This window comes from Apis cerana, linkage group LG6, assembly GCF_029169275.1.
Source record: "Apis cerana isolate GH-2021 linkage group LG6, AcerK_1.0, whole genome shotgun sequence".
Taxonomy (NCBI): domain Eukaryota; kingdom Metazoa; phylum Arthropoda; class Insecta; order Hymenoptera; family Apidae; genus Apis; species Apis cerana.
Genome location: NC_083857.1, coordinates 11757616 through 11770573, shown reverse-complemented (window position 1 = coordinate 11770573; position 12958 = coordinate 11757616). Strand labels below are relative to the sequence as shown.

Here is a 12958-nt window from a genome sequence, read left to right as displayed (position 1 = left end):
TATTATTCGTGTACAAGTTTATTAAAAAAACCAATATTGACTGTTTAATTCTTTCTTCCCCCCCCTCTTATTACCTTTCAGATGGATTAATTTTGGGAAAGGAGATCGATCTTACTCACCAATGATATCGTACCACAAATAATCGCCATCTTTGTCGGTGGCCTGGACCAGTGCCACGAGAAACCCGACCTTGTCGCTCTCCGTAACCTCGACACTCTGATTGTTCGTTTTGAAGACTGGTGGGTTCTCGGATTCCTTTGGTACCTCGACAACTTGCACGGACACCCGTGTTTGATGGCTGCGCTGCGGTTCCCCGCAGTCTGCCGCCCTTATCTAACGAATGGAGGCCAAGGTGGCCAAGTTAAACTCCGACTTAAATTGTTATTAAGGGTTACTGTTTCCCCGATTATGACCATGATATATGACTTTTCGAACGTGTCGGATTTCCATACCGTGTATTCGTAACGTGATCCTTTGCGGGGGACGATTATGCATCCTGGACCTAATGTTTTCGTTTAATTCTCGAACGGGTTGATGACTCCATCCGATTTATGGTTTTTGCGTTTTGAAATGTGTTACACGCTCGAGAAGTGGATTTAATTTAATTTAACGAGGAACGGTGTAAATATCGTTATTAAACGGATTTATGGTTAAACGTCAGGAATAGAACGTTTTAAAGGAAGCTCACCATCATCTCGTATTCCTGTCCAGCTTCGAATCCGCGTTGAGAGTACACCATTCCAGTGGTGGGGTGAATTTTGAACTTGCCCTTGCCTCGCCCACCCTTGATACTGTACTGAATTTTTCCATTATCTCCGATGTCTTTATCCTTCGCGAGTACCTATTGAGTGGACACGAATATAAAATAAAAAAAAAAAAAAAAAAAAAAGATGCAAAAGGATCGTAATCGTGCGCAATTCCTTTCATTCCCATTCTCCACTAACATAGCCAGTACACGACACAGAAACGAAGACATCGATATCTGCCATCGGTTGTATCGAAAGAAAAGGAATCCTGTACGATTCAAGCTGCATCTAATTTATAAATATGCTATTTCTGAAAATAATTGCGACCGCAAGTTTTTTCTCCGAGGGAAAAAAAAAAAAAAAAAGAAAAGAAAAAGCTTCGAAACACCCTGTGTATGTGTATGTAATCATTAATCTTAATAATTGATGATTGTTCGAGATGATTGTTAAATGGTTGACGTTTCAAATGCTCTTTTTATCGTTTTTTTTTATCAATTCGAAGAAAAAAATTATTGTGTTTAGAAATATAAAAATAAAGATGGAGTACAATACTTTTTTTCTCGTAAAAATGAACGCTACTTGATAATGGCTTTTACTTTTTTCATTCGTATCGAAAATACGAAGTTCCATTAAAGAAAGAAAAAAAAAACCTTTGAATGAAACATATTTTTTTCAACAAAGAAATAGGATAATGACAACAAGAGTTTTTTTTTTCCTCCCATCAACCGTTTATCAATTATTTCAAAGGATAGTTATCGATGATACATCCGAGTGAACAAACGCAGGGTGTAAAGTGCGAACGAATTTGAAAAGAAAGAGGAAAAAGCGACACGCGTCTAGAACGATCGACGAATTAAATCTATATACGTATATATTATATACAAAACACGCAAATCTCTCAATTACGACCAGGAAGAAAGAAAGAAAGAAAGAAACAAATTATAAAACAATAAAAAAAAAAAGACAATTCATTCTTTCTAAAACATTTCGTTCACGGTCTACAATTTTTCAATTCGCCCGCCCTTTTTCTCCCTCTTCCTCTCTCTTTCCATCTCTCTCTCCCACATCCATATTTCACCCATCTCTCCTTCGTTTCCTTCGTTTTCTGGATCCATCGCAAAAACATTGCGCTCGTGGCCTCGAAGCGTTGCATTCGCGCAGTCATCATGCGGTACGCGGCACGAATAAAAAGAGAAAAGAGAAAAGAGAGAGGAAGGAAGGAAGGAAGGAAAAGAAAAAAGAAGAAAGAGGAAAAAATAAAGGGAAAAAGGCAAAAATCCTTTGCGGCTGTCAAATATCGATCTGCATTAAAGCGTATTAAAACACAGGCCTCTTTTCGCGAATAGATCGCGAATAGATGGTTGAACGAAAGGAGAAAGAGAGAGAGAGAGGAGGCTCCAGTGTTTTCTCGAGCCGATGCACACGGAAAAATGTATCGTCGCCTGTTCATTAAACGGCGCGAGGGTTTCTGCACCGATTTTGCGCCTTTTCCCCCCCCGCAACGAACACATCTCTCCTCGGCGGAGCTCATTATCGGGTTCCCGGTTTTCTCTGACCCACGATTTTTTTTCGTGCTCAACCGCGGAAGAGAATCTTCCCCTTTGACCGGGGGCCTCGTTCGATTTGATTAAAGGACTTTGAGTCCTATCGTATCCCATCGTTATATATGCGTTACCGATTGATCGAGCTTGTAAAAGAGCTTTATTTGGTTTAATTGGTTCAATTTGGGCCAAGTGGAGGATTTTCTTTTTCGGATTCGTGGAGTGGGGTAATAATACGGTTGGATGGGGGGGAGTTGAATGGGTAGTTGGATGAGAAGAATGAATGATATATTCGAAATATTGGAATATCTGTTCTGGATTTAATTTTTGATCGAAAAGATTGAAATTCTTCGACGAAAGTTGTATTCCGCGTTCAATTGTAATTGATGCAATTGTCGAGTGACCCGGGGCGATTTTCATTCCCGAGGCGGCGGCGCACTGTTCAATTCGTGGGAAAGAAAACTGGTTTGTTACGAGCATTCCCATTTCATTCCATTCTTTATCATTTCATGCTCTCGTATTTATAGCGGTCTAATTCGGCGCCTTTCGTTAATTACGAAGGGAAAACAGGATCAGGCTGCAGCCCCAGATGCAACAAATGCAAACATTCATAAAGAACATATATATATGATACAATGATACGAGCAAAACTGAAAAAAAACGCGGAGAAATTCGAATTGGACGCATACATAGGAGAAAGATAGCAACACATGGCGTGATGCGACTCTGAGCGAACGTGTTGAACATTCATAAAAAAGTTATTTGCCAAATAGCGTTTATTATATGTTAAATACGATATTTAAAGTTTTCTATTGAAAATTCACTTTATCCATTTCATTACGAAACTCGATACTGTTATAGAAAAAAAAAAAAGAATTTAATATAATCAGGTTCTCTAGAGGCTTCTTTGATTATATATACTTCAATTTTCTCGCGAATTGTTCCAAGTAATTATAAAAATCAGAAGAGAAGTTTTCGAAGTTATTCGAGGTATTTAGTAATTAAAATCGTCGTAAAAATAGATATATATCGTAAGAACGGAGAAGAAACAATTACTTCTCAAAGAAACGCAGGTTATAGCTTTACATCTGGAACGAACAATTTAGCTAAAAGACCGTGGTATAATTAAGTCTTCGAGTTTTTCCTTCGAAAACATTAGAAATAACCGAGATATATCGAATTCTTCGGCCTTCCCTCCGAGAAAAAGGGAGCATTGAACTCTGAATGCAATTAAGAAGCCGGTAGGCACTTGATACTTAATAACTCGGGGAGATAAATTCCACTCTCGACCCAAATCCCCGGACAGCTACGAACGAGCCTCAATTACCCAGGGTTCAGCGTACGAAGTAGCAGCAGCGTGGTCCGCGTTCATTGAAAATCAACCTTTTCTCCCCTCCATCGCAATTTTACATAAAGTTTGCTCAGAGTCGCGTGTTGCGCCAGTTTAAGAGTTCTCTTCGTGTATAGTACAAGAGGAAGGGTTGCATCGGGCAAAAGTGGACAAAAGACGATCGATCAAGTAGTAGACGAGATGCATGATTCCTATTATTTAAGAAAAAAAAATAAATAAATAAACAAAAAAGAAATATAGGCATAGAGTTGCATGAAAATGCAGCGTCATAATTAGAACGTTAACAGTCGATGTACAATACGTATAGATATACATATATATATATATATGTACATAAAAGCGGGTCATAAATCAATGCACAAGAGCTCGCGTTAACTATCCGAGACCAATTCCGCGTTTCACGCGGGAATCATTTATGCTCCCGTGCCACGAAGTGGCGTCTTTAGTTTCTTTTACGTGCCAGCGTTGTCCTTACCCTGAATATAGGATCCCCTGACAAGCTGTCGAGGCTAAATGTCTCCCAAGTTCCATTCTCTAGTAACGTATCGATCGAAAGGTCGAACTCCCGCGAGCGGTTCCTCGATTTCTGTCGAGAACGAGAGAAGGAAGCCTTTTAACTTTCGCATTATCTTCCGCTAATTCGCTTTTATCCCTTCCACCGCGTATCTCTCTTTTCCTACCTTACCGAGCGGACGCGTGGTTTCGATTGGTCGGTTTTCTTTCTTTATTCTCGAAATGATAAATCGTTCGATACCATGTTTTCGTCGCGAAACACATGTAATTGCGATTTTACAAACCAATTTAAAAAGTTTGAACAACGTGGATGAAATCATTTTAGCTTTATCGAATGCTCGGTCGAATTAAAGCGTATTGAAAATACAAGTTTGTTTCCAAATTTTGATCCATAATCGGCAACTTGTACGTATAAATTTTTTTCTTTCGAGATATATAAATACAGAGAATACGAGAAATTTTATACGATTGCAAATTGAATATATAAATTTTGCGAGAACGAAGATTGATAATATATAATATACAGTGACCGACCGAAAATTACGAAAACGACCGACGCGTAATTCGATATCCGACGAAATCGAATCTGGCTTCGACGAAATTCGACGCTGACAGGAAAATTATATTAAATATTCTCGGGTATATTATGAAAGTTATTGTCACTGTGACGTCGGATTAATCATTTCTCTCTCTACTGCTCTTTGTCGATAATATTATTTATTAAATTATTTCATCCGTCGATTTTCGAAATTTGCAAATATTTGGATATTACGCGTAATATCTGCGATTAAGATCATATAAAATAGGTCTGATCGCTGAAAACTGTTACGGTTTTATACGATTAAATAAAAGTTACGATTAAATAAAAATTTTCGTTATAACGATCGAGGAAATATTTTACTTCCTGTAAATAAATATTACGATACGTTAATTTTAAACTTGCAAAATGATATTTGGAATTATTAATATACCAAAATTTATATTTGGCAAATTTCTACGAATTTTAAAATATACATTGCAATTATTAAAATTATGCATATTATAATTTTATATCATAAAATTTACGAAACTCGCAACATGTAAACTACAGAACATTTTTAAACAACACAGAAAATTCTTTACAATTATTGACGAATACCTCATAGTATAGTATCAACTACAACTACGACAATTATTACAAAGTTTATTAACACATTATTTTCTTGTACGAATCCATTTTTAAATCATTAAAAAAAAAATTGAAAATACAATTACAAGGTTTCAAAAAAAAAAACAACTCTCAATACTATTTAATCTTTTTCCAACAAGCAGTAACAGTTTACGAACATAACCTAACACACTTAATGGCGCCTAAATTATTCGTTCCCAAACAAACAATTCGCGTAACTCGAAGTCATCGAGGCCAGGATCGATCATCGATTCAAAAGATAACAGTGGACAACCCAGGGGTCGTCTCGAAGAAAACGTTAACCGCGATTTCCGTTGTCAGAATGCTCGAGAAACTGCCGATGCGTGAAACGTTAACCAGGACTGTGTCTTCTCGCCGTAAATCCGAAGAATTCCACGGGAGGATCCCGTGCGAGGGCGTTCGTGTGCTAAATCTAACCTTTCGCGATGCGATCGACCTTCTTTTTCTTATCTTCGTGCGCTTATGTACATCAGATTTTTCCTTTTTTAAATCTTGATATAGACTAGATTTGTGCTACGTTTGCGGCTTAGCCGTCAAGGCGAACAAGGCGTACAATAAAGACAGACTCCAAGCAATTATCAGCAAATAATACGTGAGATTTGGGAGACGTTGTTTCGGTATCTATACAGTTAAGGTCTTTTGGAAGATTTTTGGCAATTATTACGGAAGAGTGTGAGGTTCTGAGACTATTTTCAAACCGATTTGACCGAGTAAAGTGTGAACTGGTTCGTTTGAGAAATGAACGCTAGTGGTTTGAAAAGTATATATATATATTTTTTTGGAAGTTAAATCAATTAATTTGGGATTCTTTGAATTTAAAATTTCACTTGTCTGAAAAAAAACTATTTATACAACAATGATTGAAAAATTAAAAGAAAAAATAACGACTAGATACTAATATATTAAACCTAAATATAATTACCAATAAAATCAGATTGTAACATTCAGGAGAGCGCGATAAATATCTAAAAATTTTATAATAATTCAGAAATTGAATTATATTGGATAACTTTCACCTTTAAAAACCGTTAAACTAGAACCCATGCTCTCTACTTCGCCAATTGTATCGCACATCACTTGGCAGCGTTCACTTCCGCCCAGCTTGCCGTCGACTTAAGGGAAGTGCAGGAATCGACATTATCGAATGATAAAACTCCATAAAAAATTCGAATCGTCGAATCTTCAAAATTTCAACTTTCCAAGGATCAAAGATCCTTCCACGATACTTTTCGACTCGCGCACAACTCCCTTCAGTTTTAGTATACGTACGTACATTTTTGGTACAATTTGGTACACTCCTTCTGCGTTTTACGTTTCTTCACGAACGAACGGACAATATATACAACAAGATACTTGGGGGAGGGGGGAGGGGAGGGACTTTTACTTCTACTTGGCGTACAAAGGAGACAAATAGAGAAACGAAACGGGATAGAAACACGAACGGTCCGTTTCTCCGGCAACATGGTGAAGAAGAAAATGGTGCGATGCCAGCCCCTAATTCTCAACTAGACAAGGTCGGATAGAATTACGAAGATCGATCGACGGTTGTTTGGAAAGTGATGGCTTACCTGGAACAACGGTTTATCGGTGGACGGGGATGCTGGTATCTGAACGGTGTAGAACTTTTGCTCGAATTCGGGCCCGTGGTCGTTTATGTCCGCCACTGCGATCACGACGCGGGTCGTCGAGGAGAGAGACGGCCATCCGTCGTCCCTGACCGTCACCTAAAAACGAAGATCAAATTTTTAAGAAATTTTTAAGAAAATTAAGGATGGAAACTTATTTTTTGCCATTTCGAAAATTTTCTCACGGTGTTTATCGATACTTTTGAAATTCTTACGTTGGATCTTACTTTGGAGATTTATCGATCGAGGGAAGGATCGAGGAGAATTTTCATTCGAAAATTTTTGCACGAGAAAAAATGCGATGACAGGTGCAGTAATCTTTGTAAAGATTAACAAACCAATTTTCTCGAGTTAGGGCGAAGAGAAGTTTCACTAATTACTCCTGTGAACATCTATTAGTGAGCTTTTGCAAGTCAACCGTTGCCAATCAGTGTCCAGAATCACTTCAGGAAGTTTGCACAAACTAATTCTACTAATCCCTAGATAGACAAGTTATCTTACCGTGATATACATTTGCTTCAGGTTTGGTGAGCACGTTTCAAAATTGACGCGTATAAAATAAATATAGAAAAGACACGTAACGTGTAAAATATTAAATCATTTCGAGACTAATTACAACATATATAACGAGGCATATCCCAATCGTTTCGTAACCAATTGTAAACTCGACTGCAATTTTTTTTTCAAAATAAAATCTCGTAAGAAACGAGACTAAACATACGAGATTTTACCAAACGTACTCTTTTCTTCCAATTTTGCGATAATAATATCGAGCTGAAAGAAAAATACGTGTCCCAACTTTATCGCAAGATGGAATATATTCCTATATATACGGTGTAGCAGTTTCAAATATCACAATATCTCGAAACGTTCCCTGACAATATAACTTTCCCAGTATAGGCTGGCACGATTTTACCTTTTCTTTTATTCCACTTATCGCGGTCGTTACCCTCATTCCGCACACCTTCCACCTCCATCGCTGTTCGTACCGCGGAATCACGGCTTTTCATTCGCGAATATCGCGTGCGACGATCTGCACAATCGGCACGGCTGACCGGTTCCTTTCCACAATCGTAAATGCAAGGAACAAAATCTCTAGGAGAGAGAAACTTATTTCTTCAACATGGAAACATACTTTCCTTCTTCCAGGAAGATAAGGAACTTCTGCAATTTCTGCCCAAGGCTTGTTAAGCGCCTCTACACGGAACTGATTATCTATTTCATTTCCGAAACTGAATTCTCAAGAAAAATTTATTAATTATCCTTTACGTTAGGTGAAACTCTTTTCTTCAAGTTTTCCTTTTTTCCCATGATTCTCCATTTGCAAGACCGCACGTTTTCTGTTTTGTAAAGAATAATTCCGAATCAATAAAAATTGTATTACGATCATCCTTTAAGATGAAACGAATTCAGAAAGTTTAGTTGTTTCTTATTTAATTTCTTTCCTTTTTCTGAATTAATTTTGATTTTACACAATTCACGAAATATTATATTTCTCCGACAATTTATCCAAGGATTAAATCTACGCAAACGTTTCCCTCTCGACACTCGATAACACCGGTTCAAAATATATAAAAGTTGTAGCAAGAAGTTTGAAAAATTTCCTGGGAACTCTTTACATCGACCAATTCTCCATCCACGGAAGCGGGGGCCCATTTTATTGTCGCGTTATTGGAACGAGCCGGAAACGACGTGAAGAGGTGGGAGAAGAAAACGAGCCCGTATCGAGAGGAGCACGAATCCCGTGTCATGGAAGGGGTAAAAGTTTTATCGAATTTACCGAAATGCGCTCGATCGAGGGCCTGTCACGGACATTCCTCCTGTCGGCCAGAGGTACAATTTAATTATTTGCCCGGTAATTTGTCTTACATTTTCCTTTATGCGGTCGCTTTCCAATGATTTAAAAAGGAAAAAAAAAATAGCAGAAAAGAAAATTGTTACCGGTAAGGGAAAAAATTTATCCTTCCCTGAGACCAACCGATATTGGATTACATTGGTATATCGATTAACCAATATTGGTCGAAATGAAATTATCGCTTTATTTAATTAAATATCGTTTCGATGGAAATTTAAACGTTGATACGAATTTTTCTATTCCATCGAAAGGAAATCATGGCCGTATCGTGGGTTCAGAGAATTTTATCAATGAGTTCGTGCACCATATCCTATTAATATTAATAAAGTAAAAGATAAAGTAGAAATTATTAATAAAGTACCGCATATCCTTTTAAAAATTGCAGAAAAATTATCATCAGATGTCGGATGATATCGATTAAAAATTATGCTTTTTTCAAATTAATTACAGGTTCTTTCCATTCTTCGTTGCATCATGGTTTTTTCAACTAACAACTTCAATTATGTCGTTCACGAAGCATTTTTCGCGAAATTATTCACACAGAGTCCAGCTTATTCCCTCAGATCGATATTTAATCACACCTGTCGGCAAGGAATGCACAAAGTCAGCTTGTAAGCTTGGAAGCTCGAGACATCTAGAATCCCAGAGGCTTCCATTCGACCGCTTCTCCCCGTGTTCAATAATCGCGAAAAGTGACTTTTATAAAATCGGAAAAATTGCTATCTCCTTATCGTATCAATAAGAAAAAAAGAAAAATGAAAAAGAGATTCCACCCGAAAGTATGTTTTCGAGAAATTGAATTTATTAAATTTTGAAAAAATTGATTATAAAGTTTTTATTTTTATTTTTTGCGTGCAATCAATAATAAAGAATGAAATGAAAGATCAATTGGTAACAAAACTTAAAAATTTATTAAACGATAAATGAATATAACAGCTAAGTGCAGGAACAGGCTCAATCGATTCCATCTCTCAAGCGCTTCATAAAATCTTAATTGATTTCCTCGAGAAAAAGTTCTCCCAATTATCCTTCTACTTATTCTTCGCCACGTTTCGTACCACCATTTTTCGTACATTTTGTATAATTTCCTCTTTTCCTTCGTTTTTTGAAGTCGTTGGGGAGGACCTGGAAATAAAGGGAGAGATCTTTGCAAGCATAAATTGGTCAGAGAGATCTCCCGGGGAAGTCCGTTTAATTCGACGCAGAAGCCTCGAAAAATCCCCCAAATAACGTGGAATTAGAACGTTCTCCCCCTGGACGGGGGACGTAACAATTTTCATTAATTTGGCTGGAAAGGACAGGATCCTTTTTCGAGGAAACGAGTAAATATACTCGATATCGTGGCTACGAAGTTATCGAGTCTTAATTAAGGCATCGAGTCTGAACTGAAGTAGAATTATTTAAGGATGAAGTTAACGTAAACGAAAAATAATACGTGTTTCTCTTAATGTTGATAACTATAGTCATTAAATATAAATGTGAACCTCTGATCGTGTCCACGTGTTAATTTCGTCAAGATATTTCCTCGAATCATATCCTTTGACAAGTATTAAAAAAAGGAAAAGAAAGAATTATCATCCACTTTTGAAACTTTTCAAACTTCAGACTATTCCACAGCGAACAAATAACAAAAACGGATTTCCTTGAGTCCTTCAATCATCCGTTGTGGAAAAAAAGAATTCTCATCCACTTATTCCCGCTTTTCAGACTGTTTCACGCGAATAACAAAAATCGAAGGAGTTAAATAAAACTAGATATAAATGAAAATAATCAGACGCGGGACACGAATTCAGCCACTTCTGGCGTAAATCCGTGATCCCTCGTGACGAGGGTTCACGAGGGTTTGGCATCCGTATGGCAACACCTGCACTAAATTACTACTACGACTACGAAACTCCTGTTTTATCCGGCAAATGGAGGGGGATAGGGTTCGGTGGTTACTACCCTCGCAACGATACGGTTGATACGAGGGTTTCGTGTGTCCCGGAAACTCTGACCAACGACGCTTCCGTGTGGGTGTACAGGTGTGTGCGCAGTTACGTAGCCATTCCCCGTATGTATGCAGCCATGTATACACCGTTTGCGTGCGTGACGGGGGTAGTTAAGTGTGAATTGGAACGAAATCCTCCACTAAATTTCAATGTACTGATTTAAGCAGCTTGTGATACCTGTGTTAATTCGTTTCTATCGGATATCCTCGCACGATTAATCGCTCCAAACTTTACCATTTTTACGAAACCTTCTCAAGGAATTAGATTCGTTTCAACGTACGATGAGGTAAACTTAAATTATAGAATCTAGATAAAAAAAACAGAGCCTACTTATTGTTAAAAAATATTTATAAAATCCCGAAAATTATTAAAATTCATATAAATTGATGTAAATTGGCTCGAAAAGAAAAATCGTGAGAGGAATCCTTATAACGCGAAATTAACAATAGGAATATCTTTCGTAGCATGGAATTGTAGCTTCATATTCCCAAGGTAGTTTCGTTGTTCAACATCGTGACGGAAGGTGGGACGTTTTAATATCGGCCACGATCTCCGCTCCAACGGCGAGACACGAATGCGGTGGCCAGCTTCTACGAAGGCAATTTGCGGGAGCAAATACCTACGCGAAATTCCACGTAGGGATCGTTAGTGTGGCGAGACACTTATGGCGGTTGATCGTACGTTCCGCTGTTTTCCACCGACCGATCCGCACTTGCATTACACCCGTATCAGATGGTATTGTAAGGGAGCCGCGTTACCGATACAGCCTGATCTTTTTCGTCCTTCTCCTCCTTGTTATTCGCTACAAGATGAAGAGAATCCGCGCGAATTCCTGATAACGTTTGATAACATCGCGTTTCGCAGCCGTCCTATTACCGATACGGTTAATTGCAGTCGCTGGTATCGTTCGATTCGAAGATTATAAGGATTTGTGTTAAATTGTGTGGAAATTTTGTTTCCTCTTTAAATCTATATTTAATCTTTCTTATCGCGGTTACTAATTAGTAATCCTATAATATCGGGAATTTTTATAAAAAAGATTTTATTATAAAATTTTAAATTCGATCTAAATCGTTGTAACGACTTCTTTAAGGACACGACGTGTTAAAGGATCTTCCACGTGATTGAGTAGTAAGAACGCGTCTTTTCTTTCCTTGATTGAAATCCTCCTCTCCTTCTTCTCACGAACGCAATAATGGTCTTTAGTGATTTCGTTGTGCCCACTTGAAGTCTAGCTTGACAGCGTGATGGAGTAGAAATGAAAAAGAAAAAAGGAAATAAAGTATCGTGGTAATAAACTTCGATTCGGGGAGGAATATCGTTTAACTGAAACACGCGATCGACATCACTTCTCGTTTCTCTGAAACTGGTGAAATACGGGCGAAACGAGAAAGGGTACGATTGCAACGGCTGTAATTCGGTATACGATCGTGTTTGCAGTGTTTGCAGCTAACCTTTGACCTAGGTGGATCGCTAAAACTGTTTCGTCAACGAAACATTTCCTATTATTCTCTTTTAATGGAAATGAAAACTCCGTTGTTTTGTTTTCTTTTTGGCAAGAATAAAGGAGCATGAAATGTACTGGAACAAGATTCGAAGAGTAAACTAGATCGCTTTTGTTCAATTGTGGAAGATGTTTGATGGAAATTGCGTAATTGTGAAACGATCCGTAACGATTTTCTCTTCATTGAAATTCTCTCCTTCTTCCCAAAATTTATTCTTTTTCAAATTACATTAATAATTAATAACGAACTTTAAAACACTTTATCTCGTACTTTTTTTATTAATTTTAATAATTAATCCTGCATTAAAATTTATCTTGACAATTAATGGACGAGAAAGTTATTATCGTATCTTATTCAAGTACGTATCCAATATCGAAATCCCGACAAACAAATAAGATAGCCTATAATAATATTTCGATCATACCTTATACGCTTATCGCTACCTTGCCTCGTATCGTTCCCTTAATTTCCTCGTGCACTTTGCGCCTCAACCTTGCACAAGCCCGGCCAATATACCACTCCACAATATACCCAGATACCCGTGGAACTCGCCACAGATAAGACTCTCCTTTGGAAGCAACGCTCGAACCGAGCAACCTGTCCGTAAAAGATGTGGAGGGTTCCACATACGTAAGAAAGCGG

At 37.7% G+C, this 12958-nt stretch overlaps 1 protein-coding gene across 2 annotated transcripts in view; it reads right to left on the bottom strand.

Moving 5' to 3' along the window:
- LOC107994067 (fat-like cadherin-related tumor suppressor homolog) overlaps window positions 1-12958 on the bottom strand; it is a 466334-nt gene that overhangs the window by 20105 nt on the left and 433271 nt on the right. For both annotated transcript variants that reach the window (XM_062076345.1, XM_062076347.1), the window contains 4 exons: window positions 6909-7064; window positions 4114-4224; window positions 689-841; window positions 120-333 (listed from right to left, as the gene is read on the bottom strand). In XM_062076345.1, coding sequence (XP_061932329.1) covers window positions 120-333; window positions 689-841; window positions 4114-4224; window positions 6909-7064 — 634 coding nt within the window. The remainder of the gene's footprint in view (window positions 1-119; window positions 334-688; window positions 842-4113; window positions 4225-6908; window positions 7065-12958) is intronic.